Raw genomic sequence first — 18,190 nt, 5'->3', positions numbered from 1 at the left:
GGAGCTAGGATCCTGAACTGAGCAGGAGTCCAAGTAACAAACCAAAGGCTTCAGTGCTGGCCACAGATCCCTGGTAGAGCAATCAAAAAGTGATTTGTGAAACTTATTTTATCGTGGAAAAGAAAAAAATAATATAAAGAAGCAATGAGACAACATGGGTGGTTTTGCTGTTCTTTCAGCAGTGATAAACCTAAATGCAAAGCAGTTTTGTCAAAACCCAACCTCTGAGTGAAAACACACACTTTGGCTACTCTGAAGCTGAAGGGAAGGCAGTGCCGTGTGTTATTGGAGACTGTGTGGCCAGCCAGGGCGTCAGCGAGCTAAGAGGTATGACAAATTCATGCCAGGGAAAACAGCTCACACGCAGACTTCGTCAACCTTGTTTTCATGGCTTTTGTGCCTTGTAAACAAGCTGTGGCAGCTGCATGTGATAAATCTCTGCACAAAGCAAAAATAATTACAATAGGGAGGGAATCTTGACCCTGGCGTCGCTGCCTGCGTGCAGGGAGGGGGTAGTGTCTCGCTGCCTGTTGTGGGGGGGTGGTTTGTGGTATCCCACATGTCTCCCAGCTTGTGCCATGAGGTCAGCGTACATGGCTGTAAAACCGTTGGAGCTGCAGCAGCTGGCCTCGTGCTATGGGGGAGGGAATGGGGCGAGCAGAGCTGGAAGCTGGGCTAACTTGCGCGGCTGCGCCCTCCCGGGCGATGCTGGCTCGGATAACAGCAGGACCCTGCTGCCCGGACAGAGCGGGGGCGTGCGATAACTTCACTGGAAAAGGGGAAGCAGAAGAAAGTAAGCAGCAGTCAGGGAGAGAGGGTGTGTGGTGGGGAATCAGTTTTCCCTTTGGAGATGAGGTAAGGCTGCAGTGGGAAGCCCAGCCCAGAGAAGGTGCAGTGCAGCTGGGAGTCCAGGTGCACCGTGACCCTGTTCAGGGTCACTTTTACACCTATGGTATTTAGGCCACTTGCAGTTAACTGTGTCCTGCCTGTCAAAGTCTGTTTTCATTTGCCATTTTTCTTCAATCACTTATGCAGGGTTTTTTGGTAACCCTTGGAGTACTTTATATTCTCTTTAAAACTCATTTAGTTTTGGTGGGGTTTTTTTTTTTTTCTTTCTCTACTTGGCATCTTGCAATTGTCAACTTCCCGCCTGGCTTTTTCCCAGTAGGGATTACTGGCACAAATACAGCTCATGTTCACTTTTCAGGACATTACTTGTTTAAAGTCTCCTGTTCACCAACTGCCAGAGTTGTTACATCTCTATCCTGTTTCGCTGGTTCAGCAGGCTCTTCTCCCATGAGTTCCAGCCTTCAGACTGAAGGAGAAGAGATTAGATTAGCCACTCACTCTAGCAAAATGTCACTTAGAGTGGTTGCTGTTCCAGACATGATAATTGTACCCATGTGTGCTGTATGTGGTTCAGTGTCTATTCCAGTCCTTGTCACGACAATGAGTGCCTGGAGTTCTACACACACAGAAAATCATGTAAACTGGTGCTAGCTATGCTACAAAGTAAAAACTCAGGCTGCTTTCTCCATCTATATTTTGCATGCACTCCTGCTGACAGCTCAAAGCCATTTTGCTCACCTTTCCCTTTGAAACTGGCTTTATTTACCTTCAAACTCCTTTTTCTTTCTGAAGCTGAGGTGTCAGGTCTGGGACTACAGCTGGCAGGAATCTCAAGTCCTGCTACACACATTTGCAGAACAGGATGGCTTCCACCAACAGGTCAACTGCGCAGCCCTTTGTAGCTCTGCAGAGCTGCTTCATTGTGCAACATGAATCACAGTCCCTGAAGCTGATGCAGCCATGAATAAGTCGCATCTGCCTCCCAGCTAATCTGTGTTCCACTGCATAGCAGAGTTTCTGCCAAATTCCATGTGTTTCTACTGACAAACAAGGTGTTGATCTTTCAGCTGCTTACACAATGTGTAATAAACCTGTAAAAAGGCACAGAGGTAGGAGTACTTTGAATTAGTGACTTAACTGGGGGGAGGAGGGGGGCACAGGTGGCAGATTGTGAGTTGAATGAGTGCAGCTGACAACCATCTAACCCTGTTTATTTTTGGATAGCTTCCCTGGGACCACAGACCAGGGCTGTGGTTGCTTTCTCTAATTGCAGCCTAGGCAGTGCCTGCCCTGGGCAGCAAGCCCTATCTCTAGGTGTGTAACAACATGACCCTCTCCGAGTGAAGAACCCTTGTTTAGGCATATATAAACCCTGCACGTGGTTTTTGTTACGAGCCTTTCATCACATCATTCAGCTGACGATGAAGAGGATTGACCTGACTACGATGAGAGTGGGTCAGTCCCAGAGCTGTGGGTTTTGCAGTAGATATATCTATGTTTGCCTGGCTTCTCTGAGTCCTTCCATCTCTGTAGAGTTGCCACACTGCTGGGGAAATAGTGACCTGGATCTCCTCCATCAGTGACATTTCACAAGTTGGCAGGACTCACCCTCTTTTTGGGAATATTCATTTTTATATGTAATAGTACAGAAATAATTCCCAACTGTGAGGCCTATAATTTTACTAGTATTGCGTTCTATAAGTGTACAGAGAATGTTTGATCCTGGCTCTGAAGTCCCTACAGCCTGATAACTCTGTGGGAAATCATGTGTCACACACTCCATACTTGCTTCTGCTTCCTCTGCAAAACCAAACAGTTAGGGCCTGAGTGGCTTCCATTAGGGATAAACCTAATGGAAGCTAAACCTAAATTTGGTTTCCTTAACTGATGTGTCCTATCTAGTTTCAGCATAAACCAAGTGTTCTTCCCCATCTCAACTTTTCCTCTGGTGTTTTAGCTCTTTTGCAGGAGCAAAATTTTTTTTTTTTTTGTTTTTTTTTTTTTTTGTTGATTGGCAAATAAATTTTAGTGCTTAGCTGGGGGCTTTTGGCCTTTAGAAGCTTTTCCCGTAGAAGCTGTTGATGGAAAAGATAGTCTTGATCATAATTTGCCATCAGCTTATAGATTTTACCAAGAAGCAATTTTGTGTGTGTGTATATCTATATCCCATATATATCCTAGTAAGGATACCATATATGTATAGGTCCTGGAATTTATATAAAAAAATAAAGTCATTTGATCAATGTGAGAAGAATGTGATGTTCCCATGCTTGCTTTTATAGTTTGTATAGGTTGTCTTGGAAATTGTTCTGGATAGAGAACACATAAGTGATGGTAAGAATCGCAACAGTTTTGTAATTTTCCTGAGTAAGCATTCAGCTGTTTTGCCAGAGCCTGTAATTTCACTTCCTTTTCTAGCCTGCAATGTTCTGATTGCTTGACCTTGTGTCCAATGTTTTATTTTGTTTTCTTTTGCATTTCTAGTCTCATTCCTTGTTTGAACTCTCCCTCTATCATTTCTTTCTCTGTTTGACTTGAGAGTGCTTACACAATATCATGCATAGTCCATTTAACTAGGTTAGAGATATTTTGACTAGTTTTGTGCTGTTTTGAAAGGCATCTGATCTCTGCTACTCCACTACACTAACCACAACAGCAAATCTTGCTCTTATGCAAACAGATCAACTTCTGTTCATGAGAGAAAGCACATTTTCCCTGTGTAGATAGCTCAGCTATTTTCTAACTTCTTTCTGTGTTGTGACAGGGGTAAGGCAAGGAAAAAAGCAATTAATGATAAAATCCATTGGGCATTTTCAAAAATGGAGGGATTATTTTTAGTTTTGAGTCAGTGGTGTTGCTGGTTTCAGTGTGCTTTCAGAGTCCTGGCTCTGCTGCCATGAACCTTCTCCTGGTGAGGTGTGAAGCAGACATTCCTCTGCCAACCTGAATGAAAAGGTCAGTTCAGGTTATTGTATTAAACACTGCTTAGGCAGTTGCTTCTGTAACTCATTCTTCATGTTAAATTCAACTGGCTTGCATACAGCTAAGGTATTTCCAGTGATGTGCTGCCAGCTTTCTCCAAAGGCCTCCTCAAAAGTTTTTCTTCCTTAACTGGTGATATGTGGAAAAAAACCTCCTTTAACTATCTCGGTTTAGTGTATAGATTTGCATCTGCAAATACTGTCTGTTTATACTGTCTGTTGTAAAACAGTCAGTCCTTCCACCTCCCTTCCCCTACCAAACCTACCTTGACCGCTGCTACTGTGTCCATGACACCTGGGGCAGAGAGGAATGTCCCAGTCACCCTCTGAAGGGCGAGTGACATCCTTTATCATCTCTTTGAACCCTAGGAGGAGGTGGTGGGAATGCAGACATACAGGTCTCCCCATGGGAGAGTTCGCACTCGGTCCTGCAACACCTTACTCCTTCACCTGCATTGTGATCATGGGGTGCTGGTGGTCTTGGGGAGGGCAGCGTATGAAGCCCAGCTGGGTATTGTGCCAACAGCCAGCAACACTCTCTGAGCTTCCTCTGATGTGGCAGTGTGAGTTTAAATAAGCAGGAGGCATGAAAGGAGGTGTGGGGGGGCTGTGTCAATTTCTCTCATATTTACACTGATAAGCAACAGGTATTTCCGCTGTGAAAAATTTAATTTCCTTTCCTTTTGAAATGCAGTGATGCAGAAGCCCAGGTTTCCTTCCATGGGGTCAGAAGAGCAAGGAGGGCTGCATGGACCAGCTGATGCCTGTGTTGGCCAGACTCTCCCCATCTGGCAGAAGTGACTCATTGGTGGCATGACCCAGGCGCTCTGTGAGGCTTGTTGAGCTCAGGGGGAGTTTGACTTCAGATCCTCTACTTCCTTGAAGATTTGTCTTTAGTCCTTGCCTTACCCCAGCCCTCATCTGCATTTGCTATCCAGCCTGGGCTGAAGTGATCTGCTCCAGATGCCTTCCCGGTGCCAGTGGCTCCCTTGTTTTAGGGTGTGGGGAACTGCCATTGCAGAGCTTAAGCTGCTGCCTCCACCTGGGGCTCATTACATGCTGCTTCCTCTCCAGCTGCCAGGGGCCTGGACAGGGAGCAGGGAAATCGCACGCAAGGCGCTTGTAAAACCCTCAGCCCTGTCTGCCATTGGAGTAAGAGCTGGCTGAGCCTCCCTCCCTGCAGTACGGGCTTCCTGCCCTAGGAAATCCCCTGCTGTAACGCAGCCCAGGAGATCCACCTTGGGGATCTCAAACTGTGTCCAGTCTGCACTGGCTGGGTACAGAATGAGAGCTATGGGCTTTTAGAAAACCCTAATAAAAGCTTTTGATTATACATAAGAAAAAAAAAAAAAAGTCCTGCCTGCTCCCCAGCTCTGTGGTTTGCCTAAATTTACTTCCCTGGAATACACTGGAGATTGATCTTTGAGAAATGATATCTAAAAAGCCCACATGTAAAAACTTAACTATTCCAGTGATAGGATCATAATCTGCCTTTGATCCCGTAAATTGTTGAACCACAACTCTATTCATTGCCCAAGGACTGCAGGAAATGTACACGGGGTTATGCAAATCTCTAGAAGAGGGAATGTTTTCCAGGGAGGGGGGGGAAGATGGCTCTTGCCTCAACTGTCAGTCTCTGGATTGCAGCTGAATAGTTTGGCAGTCCTCACGCTCTCCTGTGTCACCCCGCTGCCAGTTCCCACGGCTCCTACCCCTCTCTGCTCACCGTCCAGTTGTGCAAGTCTGGAGCGGCGAGCTTTTTTCAGATCTCCCCCTGCGTGTTCTGGTGGCATTTACAGGCAGTGTCTGCAAGTTCGGTCCTTCGTCTGCATTCTTCTCCGAGCCACCACTGTGAGTGCTGTGTTCATGTTTCGCCTCTAAATCCCCACGATTTTTTGCCGGCTGGGGATGTTTGTCTGGGGTGGGTCAATCTGCAAAACAATTTATTTGGGAACCTTGAGGGAAGCTAAGCCTGCACCAGATCCCAACCAAGGCAGGACAACAGCAACACAACAAGGGCGTGGCCAGCAGATGGGAGCTGTCAGGCAGGACTTTAATTCTGTGTAAAGTGTGAATTTTCCTCTTTCCCAGACTTGCAAAAGAATAGTCAAAACCCTTGTAAAGACACAGGTTGGGTGTAGGGTGGGAGTACATCCATCAGCAACACCACATTCAAAACACGAGTGCTTGACGTACTAACCATGGCTCAAGGTAACAGATCCTGAGAAAAAATAAAAAAAGAGGTCCTTTGATACCTTCTCTGTTCTTACTTTTTTTTTTTTTTTTTTTTTTTTTTTTTTTTTTTTTTTTTTTTTTTTTTTTTTTTTTTTTAATTTTGGTATGTACGCTAAATGGCATGACACTGGACTTTGGTATTTCACCCAATCTATTTCAATTTGCATGTTGAAGAAAGATATCAAAAGGCAGGCTGAGCCCACCACTGTCCAGCTGCCCTGGTAGGGCTCTCCTGGCAGCCATGCTGTGGTGGTGTGCTGTGCCAGGGAAGGCTGTGCTGCCTCCAGAACACTGCCCAGCCTTTTCCATCAGCTGCATATACTGCACAGGTACAAGGGCTGCACACACCAGAATGTGGGGCAGTGCTGCATCAGCTGGGCAGGAGTCTGTTTTGCTGTTTCTGTTTGGATTTTTCACCTCGGTGATAATTCTTACCCAATGTGTGATCTCTGCTCTATGTACTTTACTACTCCTTGTGATAATCAAAATCCGGCCCTGAACTTTTTCACTACAAAGGAAACAAGAACTTTGCCCTGTTGGCTGTTAACAGGGCACTCAGCGATGCCGCAGCCTCTTCTCACATGCAAAGACCCCCAAAGTCTGTGGAAATCAGAGTTATGTGATGACAGAATGCTCATTGTTTTTTCACCAGTGCAGGTGGAGATCAGGTGAGACATGGACATGAGATTTCTGGTGTCAGACTCCTCTTAAAAAAAGGAGCAGGCACCCAACGGATTGTTGGAAAAAACCTTTAAACGCCAGGACCGCCAATAACGTGCCGTGTACGGCTCAAAGTGCAACCTGTGGTGGGTTCAAAGCTCTGAAACATTAACCAGACCTTGGGCCACCGTCTGTAGTTGCCGCTGGGTGCCCACGGCACGGCTCCCAGGAGCAGGAAAGGAGGGTGGCACTATTATTATCCGTGCGGAGAAAGGGCACAGCGGTGTTTGCACAGCGCAGACGGAAGCGCTGGTGGTGGCCCCGAGGCGCTGGGTGCGTGGCGGCGGGGCAGCAATGACGAGGTACGAGCTTCCCCGTGTGGGGAACAGGGAGAGCCAAGCGCTTTTATCTCTTGTTGAAGGGCTCTGATGAACACTGCGGTGATGGTGGTGGCGGCGTGAGGTTGTCCTTCCACATCCACTCTTTTGTTTGCAGGTATAACCTGCCTCAGGTGAAATCCCTGACTCTAAGCCTCTCCCTGACCCCAAATGAGGTAAGGCTTGTGAGAAGAACAAATATCATTTATGAAATTGCAGGCTGCAATAGCAGGGGAAAAGGAGAATGCTAGAGCTGCTTCTGGGCCCACACCTCAGATGGTTTGGAGCTGGGTGGTGCTTTGGTGATGTTTTCTTTTTAACAGTGGTGAGGTGTCCTGGAGATCAGATGCGGAGGTATGAGGAGCCAGAAAGCATTTCTGAGCATTCAAGTGTTGAAATCACGTTACTGCTCCCTGAGCTGAGCTGACACAGAACACAGGTAAACATTTCCCACTGCCCAGGTAGTGACGTTATATAAATCTTCAGAACACCTGAGGAATAACAAGTCTTTTGCAACTTTGCCTTCAAACTCTGAAGGAGTTATGCTTGCATGATGGATGGCAGCGGCGCCCAGCCGTATTCTGAGGCATAGCACAGCTCCCAACTCCCTTGCAGAGGCTTTATCCTCAGATGGAGGGAGGGTTCAGGAAGCTGTGTGTCAGTGCTGACTCTTGCAGCTGTAGAAACTTATTTCCTTTCCAAACACCAGCACCCTCAGCAAGGCAGTTGGCCTTGGGCCAAAAGCCATTCCTGTAGTGTCTGTTCCTGCTGTATACATGTGTGATGTTAGCTTACCTGATTCCTGATGTGGGTTTCTCCACAACCACTGCCACATATCTGTATCTTGTCAGTGTAGTGGCTTTGGGAGCAGTCTTTTCCATTATCAAGCCTTAAAGTGAGTTTACCTGAGAGCATGTTCCTGTTCAGGGGAGCAAAGGATTGCTTTGCTGTGCTTATGCTGAATCACTGTTACCTGGCAAGGATTTGGGAACTGTGAGATCATATTTTATTGTAGCATATTACAGCTGCAGAAAAGGTATTGGATTCTGGGTTTATATCAAAAAACTAATACTTGATCAGGATGATAAAATATTTAGGTCGAGAACTTTGCCTTCACAGCTCTTTGTAAAGTAATTGCTTTAGTAGTAGTGGCAGAAGAAAGGACATGCTCATTTATGATGCTTTAAATCAGACAAATAATTTCCGAAGACAAATAACAAAACTGTAGCAGAGCTCTGGTGCAGGGCTCCTTCTTGGATTGTAAACACTGCAAGACAGAAACCATCAATATTTACACAGTGTTCAGCCCAGCACAGTGCAGCTTCTCTGGCTGGGCCTTTAGAGGCACTAATAGGAATATTAAATCATGCTGAATACCTTCTTGCAATATTTACAGTTTAATGATAACCAAGCGTGTATGTGTCGAATACTGTGGATTGTGAGCATGCAGCACCAGAACCAGAAAACCTGTGAGGAGGCCAAGCCCTGTGATATCTTCCCCCTGCCATGTGCACTGCAGTGGCCAGGACCCTTTCTGGCACTCCCAATATTCATCAGAAGCAACTTAGAAGGAATGATGCAAGAGTGTGTTACTGTGTGAGCTGTCACCAGTTGTGCCAAGGACTGTGGATTGAAAAGTCAGGGGGGGAAAAAAAGCATTAAAAATACCACTGCTATGTTGCCCTGTGGGCTCACAGCAATGTGACACAGAGAAGAATTAGCCTTTTGCGGTTTCATGTTTCCCTGACCTTTTAAGAGGGGAAGAAAAATCCAGATCCAACTTCTGCTCCCATTTACAATGCTGAAAGTACAGAGCAAATGTAACACACTGGCTCCTGAGAGCTCTGCGAGAGCAGTTTCACGCTGTCTATTGAAAAGCAGAGAGAGAGCTGAGGTGTAAAGATAATTTAACAAAAGCTGTGTGAGTTCAAAGATAAACCTCCATCCCAGGCAAGTGTAATTATTGGTGTTTGAGTGTAATTTTGGTGTTTAAGGAGATCCATTCAACCTGCTCTGGTGGGATTTCTGCCTTGGTGTCAGTGTGAGGTAAAGCAGAGAACACATGGCTCCCTGAGCACAATGCCCTCATAGGTGTGAGCAAGGGATGTGCCACAGGGGAGGACTCCTGGGCACCAGCACTGCAGCTGACAAGCCCCTGGCAGTGGCATCCCTGCATGTGGCAGGGATGCTGTGACAGCACCAGCAATCACACCACTTGACACTTGGGAAGGCCTTGAACCCTTAGCATTAAGCTCACACGTGCTACTTGATATGAAAACAGTTCCAGTTAAAAGTCATTTCAGAATTGTTATTTTTGCCTATGCAGCTGTTGACAAACAAAATCTGCTTGGATTATACTTTAATGACAAACTCTGCATGCTTCAGCAGGTTTTCTTTCTTTTGGCTTGGTTTCTTGGCTTTATTTCCCACGTTCCACTAAAGGAAATTTTTATCTCAGAGAAAATACAGGAGGTGGGCTGTATCCTACCTGAAATCCCAGCATTGCTTGGCAGAAGCTGATGGATATGAATCATCACAATGAATGCAATACTGCACACACGTAGCTTTTTTTACAAGCACAAGGTTGTTAAGCAAAGGTTGAGAAACACGTGGAATACACTGCAGTTTGCCAGTGTATGGCTGGGTTCCCAGGTCCATGTACGTTCTTGCAGACAGGCTGCAGTTGTCATGATGCTATTGCCAGGAAAGATGTAAACAAAAGGAAACCTCTTGTCAGTTGGAGCATTAGGTTAGTAAGACAAAAGAGTACTTTGTGGAATTTTTCAGATCGATACACGCCATCTATTTGTCAGAGATGTTTTTGTCTTATGTGTAGTCATACAGCCTCTTTGACGTAAATCACAGGTTTTTTACATTTTTTAAATAACAGCAATACTTACTATGTGGTGAATCAGGTAATGAGCAAGATCAGAGGATCCTCTTGCAGAGGATCATGACTTAAAATTCGTGTGTTTTAGGCAAAGCATTTCTGGATTCACTTGAAGACTGACACATGGACATGTTTCCATTGAAGTTGCTACAGGTTTGTCTTTATGTATGCCTCCACTAAATTTTATAGCTGGCAATTGGTCTGAGATGAAGTCTGGTTTCTCTCCCAACACTGCAAATGCAATTGTGTAACTCCACTAAAAGTCCAAGCCTGGTTCTTATGCTGGATTAAAACAGTAGATAGTGAGATGAAAAGAGCAGTCACCCTTTCAAACTCTTCTTTCCCACTATGACAGCTTACTTCATGGAAGCAGCAGCTTCCATGAAATTTACTGGATTACTTTTGGGTTGTGTTTAATGCACACCACATTCCCCTAGAGTTGCCACTGCTCCAATAGCAATGCCCTGCCCTGTGCAAAGCCTGCTGTTGCCCAGGGCCTTGTATCTCCCTGCCCTCAGCTGGCACCATGATACTGCCCTCCGGCTGATGCTGCCTCTGAGGTTTGTGGAAATTGTAAAATTGTGGTCTTGGTGGCACTGATGCACTGGGAAGGGATATCACATATTTAAAAACTATTTACTGAAACGTTGCACCGAAGTGGGAAGGGATTTTTCCCTTCAGCTGTTGCTACTGGTGTGATTGTCCCACAGCATAGCAAAATGCCATCTCCGTTTTAGTGCGTCACCTGTGAGCTGTCTGGCCCATATGATTTTTTCTCCTTTTGTTGTCAATTATTGACTGGAGAGATGAAGAATGACATATGCTTAAGTGTATCAGTTATCTCAATTTCCTTCCCCTTAGGCCTAGCTTAGCCAAGATTTACCAGAACCGCCTACAAAATGAAGAAGTTTCAGTATTTTTTTGTTTTTCAGGTGATAGGAGTTTTCTTTGGAAGACTGACAAAAGGACTGGAGCAAAGCAAGTTATTATTACATCCACTTATTAGAAAAAAAAATAAAAATACAAAAGAACATGCTATAAGATAAATAATATAGCCCAACTTGTGCAATGCAGCAACTTCTCAGAGCTACAAAAAAGAAATCAGGGATGATCACAGTCCTGAATGCACACTCACAAAGCCATTCCAGATTGAAACTTTGAGCACCCATAGTCAGTTCAACAGGAAAAAGTAAGATACAGTATTTTAAGGACATGACTTTGATAATTCTCTAGTTTGAAGCCAGGGATAAGTGACAGGTTGGACATTTCCACCGGGGAAATAGTCTAGTTACATTGGAATGGATTACCCTTTGCTGTTCAACATCTCAGCTCCCTAGTTACCATCTCCAAACTAAGGTGTTTGCCTCAGCACGTGGTTGTTTACACAGTGACTTATCTTACCTTGGTGAGATATTTGATACCCATAAAACATCCATCACACTCTGTCCTACTGCTTTTCTTTAACTCAGGGCAAGGCCCATCCCTCTTCCAAAACCTTTGACAGCTTTGAAATATGAGTGTTGCTGTCGGTGTAGCTCAGGGGCTGTGCAGTGGTTGCTTTCTCCAGAGGCTCTGCAACACCTCAGTACTTCCCCTTCTTTGAACAGAGGTGGCAAAATCCATAATTTGTTTCCATTCTGCTTGGCTGAAAATGAGGAAAAGTTTGGGACCCTGTCACAGAGATAGTTAAGTGAAGAGTCAATACAATGAAGGCCTCTGCACCAGGAGTAGCCCATAATAGGTGGCGGCAGTGTCACAACTCAGCTTGTTTTTTAATATTTAATATAGCTCTTTTTTTTTTTTTTTTTTTTTTTTTTTTTTTTTTTTTTTTTTTTTTTGGTTTTGTTTTTTTCCTTCTTTTGTGTGTGTTTTTCTTTCCTTCTGGGTGGAGCAGAGCTGGAGAGTTGATGACTTACCTGCCACAGCTTGGTAGATCGCAATCTGGAACTGGCAGAGTGTTAACACAATGCCCCAGCAGAGCTTTTCTGTCTCTAATTTCAATGATTATGTTGTTACTGGATCAGTGAAGAGAACCATGAAAAACACAATTACCAGGAAGCCCTGTTCCTTAGCTCGCCTCTTTGTCTCCCTGCGAATGGGGCATGTGACTCACGGAGCAATAGAGGACCCGCTGTAATCTCACGCACTACCGACAAGGGTGCTGTCCGCCGATGGGACCCAAGCGTGGGAAAGCCTGACTGCCGGCTGGAAGGGCCAGTCACGTCATGTTTTGCAGCTGGCATCCAAATGCATCCTGATGAATCAAGTGAGAGCAGCTACCTTCTCCTGCCACAACGGTGGCCGAGCAGCCGTGCAGAAGAGGGGCTGTAAAACCCTCCCCGCACGCAAAAGCACAGGGAAGGGACTATGTTGTGAATGAGCTTACTGTGACAGCAGAGCAATGTTTTATAGGTCACTGGCATAGCATCAGACTAAAGGGAGAGGAGATGAGTATCTTTCAGCTGTGAGTGCTGCTCTCAGGTTTGTTCAGTGCAGGACCATGGCTAGTGGGCCTGACCCGACCCTGTTATGTGATGCATGGTGGGAAAAGAGAAAGTCACTTGTTCTCTGCACTCCAAATCACGTATAAACCTATGACCTCAACAACAAATACCAGTAGCAGCAGAGCAGCCAATATTTTTATCATTAATTGCTATCAAAAATGTCAGCTCAAAGTCATCAGATTTGATAGGCGAGCATGCTCCAAACTGACGGCTGAAGTGAATTATTTGCCTATTGCGTGATGCAAAAACAATGTCTTGCAGGAGAGAACAGACATTGGCAAACAAACTGACAACAAGATATACTCCTGGGGAAGGCTCCTGATTTCACCTGGAAGGAAACATTGAGTATAAATATGGAGAAAGTTTACCTGCATGAAAGGTGGGGTTGAGCCTTGGACTTCCTTACTCTTCTGGAGAACAGTGAAACATACCTGCTATTGTACTCCCTTTGAGCTGTTCTCATTGCAAAAAGGTAGCAGACACTTCAGAAAGTTTTTTAAGTAATAAAGCATTTTTTCCCCCCATCCCTGGTGAATCCATTTATCAGTGACTAATGAGCACATAAATGCCAGCATGTGAAGAAAAATACCTTCATCTTGGTGTTAAGCAGAATTTTCCCTGCCCATGGATCTGCAGCACAAATCTTTCTAGTCTTTCTGTGCTGAGGGCCTAAGCATGGCCAGACAGTACACGGTGCAGCACTGGCACATTAATAATGTAACTACTAGGTACTACAGATTGAATCAGGACCTGTTTAAATACTGGTATAACCATGAACATCATCCAGGACATCTTTCTGTGGGATTTAGTGACTGTCTTTATTTCGCACAGTGGGAAAAACCCCATCTGGAAGCAGGATTCCAGTGAAGGGAAAGTTAGCTATGCCTGCCAGGGATCTCTTTTGCCCCCAAAAATTCAGACATCACGGGACACAAGCAGAAAATGAAAGAGAACCAGCGAGGGGAAAACCAAACAGGCTGGGGTCTTCTTGACACTTCTTTTGAAGTCCCCAGTGTAACTCCTGGCATCTTCAGTGGGGTTTGGCTGGGTTCTCTGCAGAAGCGTCTTTGAAGATTTTGCTAAGGCTCAAGGCCTTGATCATGGCAACTTTTATGCCTGGGAGCAACTCTGTGCAGATGAACACTTCCAGGGTGCTCAGCAGGATGCTTTGGATGAGACTTTGCAGGGCTAGTCTTAAGCAATGAGAGCTTAAGAGAAATATTCTGGTTGTCGTGCTTTTATCCTTGACCACATCAAATGAAATGCCTTGGCAGTTCTGGAAGAATGAATTTGCATTGAAAACTCACAGCTCTTACAAGCAGTGCATTAATTATTTTATTAATTTGCCTTTTTTACAGTATGGGAAACATTCATCTATTTACATTTTCCTGTCCACACACAAACCAGATACATAATGCTATGGAAACCCAAATCATTAAGCCATAAAAACACTCTTTTCTGTCTAAAGGCTTTCAAACTTGTGTCTTTTGTTTCAAATCAAAAACATTTTTAAAATCACATTTGGGAATGCAGGTAGGCCAGTGATTTACATTCTACTTAAAATATGCATTTGACTGTTTTCCTTAAAAAGAACAACAAAAATCAAAAAAACCAAAACCCCCAATAAATTCACAAAGATACAGTTTAAATTAAAGTGATAGTGCACATCAAAGCATTAAGGGAACACCAATAAATAAAATGAAATATATTACAAATAAATTATTTCTATTTACCTTTTCAAATATTAAAAATCTTTAATCCATTTCTTCATCTTTCTTTACAAAAAGATTATGAGAATTTTATGGAAACATCTGCAAAAAATATAATAAATACCTCTTTTTTTTTTAAAACTTTTGAAGCAGGAGACAAAACCAACCTTTTCTAAAATTTCCCCCAAGAAAAAAAAAAAGCAACAGTTTAGTCCCAAAGTGAAACAGAATATAGGCATTTTTAAAATACACTGGGCAGTTTAGACTAAAAACAAATAGTTACAAATTATACTAAAACAGATGATGGAGCAAATATACTAGCATTAGTGTTTGTAAATGAGTCAAGTGGTTAACTAGTGGCATTCTACGGGCAGAATTATTTTATTTTGTATTTTCTGGTATTGGCTGTATTTTTAATATTTTGCTAAAAAACTAGGCAAACATTATAATAACCTCTCCAGTGCCAAACGAACTAACAAGCATTCATCTAAGAATAAATTCATTTAAAATAGATACAAAAAATATTCTATGATATACAAATACAATAATTTGTAATGTACAAGACTAGATAGTCTTCACTTTTCTGCTTTTTTAGGGGGGAACTTGCTGCATATAAATTTCTGTAGCCACTTGTCAACCAAAGTCTTAACTCATCATTCGTAAAACGTTCACAAAACTAAGTAAGTCTGCAACACAGTTGTGAATGTGGACTCTCACCTAGGTACTGCTTTAAATAATTCAGTACAAATGAGTTCCAAATAATTAATACTTCCTATGACTATATATGCTCAAAAGTGGCAGTTGGCACTATTACATACTGCAAACACGGTGATGTTTTGTTGCTGCTAAAAGTTAAACGCAGTGTTTCAAAACTAGCAAATACACTGGTATTCAAACGCTTAGAGGGTCAAACCTTTTGAAGCTCCTGTAACACCAAGCACTCTAGAGTTACACTGGATTTCTGATTACTCTAGTTAAAAGTCTTTATATATTAAATTATTAGCCCTTATCTTGTAAACCACAGCAGTAAATATTTGTGCCCTGTTTATAAAGACATAGCTCAGATATCGATGGCTTTGAGAGGTAGCAAATTCTCTAGTGGTTTTAGTATGCTCTCATGAAAATACTTGGTGCCAGAACCTATTACCTCTCCTATTTTCTCGAATAAAATTAAATTAGCACCTGGCTATGATGTCATAGGAAAAGAAGCTGTCTGGCATGGTCTCGATGAATACTTTTAGCAAGAGTTTAACTTTTCGATGATGATTTTCAACGCTTTTTAAGTGCAAGCTGCAGAATTACGCCACATGTGCAGTGGGGTTTTTCACTGGTTGGACTGTCCACACAGGTTGAGCTGTCCCTGTGCCTGTGCTCACTGGGAGCAGAAAGCAGCCTGCCTTCCTCTCCCGCGTACCCCTGCCCTGGCAGGCAGGGTGAAGAGCACGTAGGGAGCAGCAGAGGAGTCTGGAAAAGATCGCTGCAGGACTGCACACGCACTGAGGGCTGCACAGCGCTCCTCTGCTCAGCGCTCCTCTGCTCAGTCCTGTCACCCAAAGCAGCCCACGCTAATTCTGCTGGCAGCAGCACATGCCAGTTAGGCACACGTGTGTGCACTCACACACGCTCACACGCACGCACACAACTCGCTTTCAGCAACATGCCTGACATAGATTTCCTAATGTTGGCACAAGAGATTCCAGTAGCAGCGTGGTCGGCATCATTCATCATCAGAGGAGCTGGAGGACAAGCCCCTGTCCCAGCCAGAGGTGGCTGGAGGGGACAGACGTACAGGAGCTGACCTCTCAGGCTCCTCTCCAACCCTATTATCTGCCATTTCCACCCACTATTAATGAGCTACTTAGGATGCATATTTTTCGTGATTGCAAAACAATGGCAGAAGCCAGGGTAGGAAGGCTTGTCGTGAAAAATATTAAGTTCATATTGATCCCATAACTTGTGAAAAATAGTCTATTGTTCTTGTTCAAGTGAGTACGTTATGCTATTAAGAGGAGGCTGAGTTAGAAATTTACTCCTAAATATGTACGGTTTGGTGATAAGCAGTCTGAACTGTAGCATACAACCAGCTGTGGATAGAGCAAAGCAAGCCTGGCCTGGAAAAGCATCAGAGGCTCCATGTACAGTAATTCACCTACAGGTGTCTGTGTGTGGCTGCGTGGACGTATGAGATTGGATGGTCCCACCGAGATTAAGACATCAACAAAACCAAGCTTTTTTTTCTTTTTTTTTCTTTTTTTTTTAACCAATATAATCCATACAATACAATACAAGAGGAATTGACAATACAGTACAATTTTAAAAATTCTTAATACTTGGACAAGAAAATCCTTCTTTTATATTATCTCTTCAACTGTCATTGCTTCTTATCTCCTTCCTTTTTACTCTTTTATTGCCTTTCAAAATAGATTATTTCCCTGGAAGATCGAATTTACAATCTTCTGCTGATTGAAATGTTTAAGTAGTGATTGATGAAATAAAAATGAGGCAGTTTGTGCAGCTGTGAGTGTGCAGGTATCTTTCCACAGGATCTTTTATATCCCTCACCATCTCACCTGTGGGATATACTTCCACCTTTTCACCTGCCAGAGCTGTGGGGTTTCTTTTCATCCCCTGCTTCCCCGCTCCCACCCCAGCTCCCTCCCCTTGTGTGACTCCTTAATTCAGGTGAAGATGTGATTTGGAGGTTTAGAATAAAGTGCACCATCTGCTTTAAAAAAAAAAAACAGTAATAAAAAGAAGGGAATCCAAGTCATAGCTCCTTTCATCTTTCGTGAGGAAGACGGCAGAGTCCGAAAGGATCACCCTGCATGACTGAAAATACCAAAGTCCCCTACAGTTTGATATTGCTGTACACTGGGTAACAGACTAGCTTTAGATCAACTAAAGACCATGAGTAAGTTAAATGGAGCATCTACTGTACAGGTGCGCGGGCATGTGGAAGTCTGAGTGCTGCGTTTATTGGTTCCAAACAGAAAAGAAAAAAGGATCGTGCTCGTTTACATGAGGCAAAGTGGCAGCATCAGTACATGTGATAAAGCATCGTGATGACATGGGCGAACCTTCAGAAAGCAAGGGTGATTAGAGGACATCTCTCGGCGGACCGACAACTACGCCACGGCAGTGGAGTTCACTGGGAGCATCGGGGCAGCTGCGTACAGAGAGAGGGGAGAGGGAGAGGAGGGAGAGAGAGCGAGAGAGAGAGGAGGAGGTACAAATACTTTGTGGTGACCTTGAGCAGGAGCCTACAGGGGCAGATTATACATGAGGCTTGTCTTGCCAGAGAGAGTCCTCCCGGTTGGATCCCTTCATAGCCTGGTCTGGGCTTCGGGGATGTATATCTCAATGCTTTCGGCGCTCTCGGTAGCTGAGTTCTGGCGAACCGACGCAGCGCGCTTGGCAGCCATCAGCCGTTTCCGGGCCTCTTGACGCTGCGAGCTTTCCAGAGAGCGTTCTCGTATGAGTGGCACCTGACCTTTCGATGGCTTCTTTGGCACTGGAGGAGGGACCCTTCTCTCCTGATCAAAGCAGAAGGTTAATGGCATTATACAGCTTCTCAGGGAAAGGCGGGAAAAACTAGGATATATCAGTAGTTAGAACACACATTTTACCTAAGGTTTGTTAGCTCTTATCTGCCTTTCTGTCTTCAGTCAACTGGCTTTTGTGCTCAAGGGTTCATAAACATGGGGCAAGGGCAAAGGGGAGGGGAGGGCCGGCCGCCGTGCTACTTCTCCTCGGGGACAGTGCTGCTGGGGCTGGGGCCCCCACCGCTACCTGCTTAGTGCCAGGGACTAGGAAAGAGACAGACCTCCCGCTACCGGTGCAGCCGGGAGGGAACGCTGCTCTCAGCAGAGGAACTCTGGAGAGCCCCAGCTCCTGGGCCACCCTCTTCTATCCGTGCATAGCGCTAGGTGCTCCTGCAACACGGAGGTGCCATGGCTTTGGCGCTCCCAAATGCAGATGGGAGTTA

General features: G+C 44.5%; 1 protein-coding gene across 4 annotated transcripts in view; it reads right to left on the bottom strand.

Moving 5' to 3' along the window:
* Positions 1 to 15,558: 15,558 nt before the first annotated feature.
* Positions 15,559 to 18,190, bottom strand: part of DLGAP1 (DLG associated protein 1) — a 395,614-nt gene continuing 392,982 nt past the window's right edge. For all 4 annotated transcript variants that reach the window (XM_053984133.1, XM_053984159.1, XM_053984150.1 and 1 more), the window contains one exon: positions 15,559 to 17,738. In XM_053984133.1, the coding sequence (XP_053840108.1) occupies positions 17,529 to 17,738 (210 nt within the window). In that variant the 3' untranslated portion in view covers positions 15,559 to 17,528. The remainder of the gene's footprint in view (positions 17,739 to 18,190) is intronic.

The sequence above is a fragment of the Vidua macroura genome, chromosome 1 (assembly GCF_024509145.1).
Source record: "Vidua macroura isolate BioBank_ID:100142 chromosome 1, ASM2450914v1, whole genome shotgun sequence".
NCBI lineage: Eukaryota > Metazoa > Chordata > Aves > Passeriformes > Viduidae > Vidua > Vidua macroura.
Note: the sequence above shows the minus strand (reverse complement) of the source record. Positions and strands in the feature narration are given on the sequence as shown.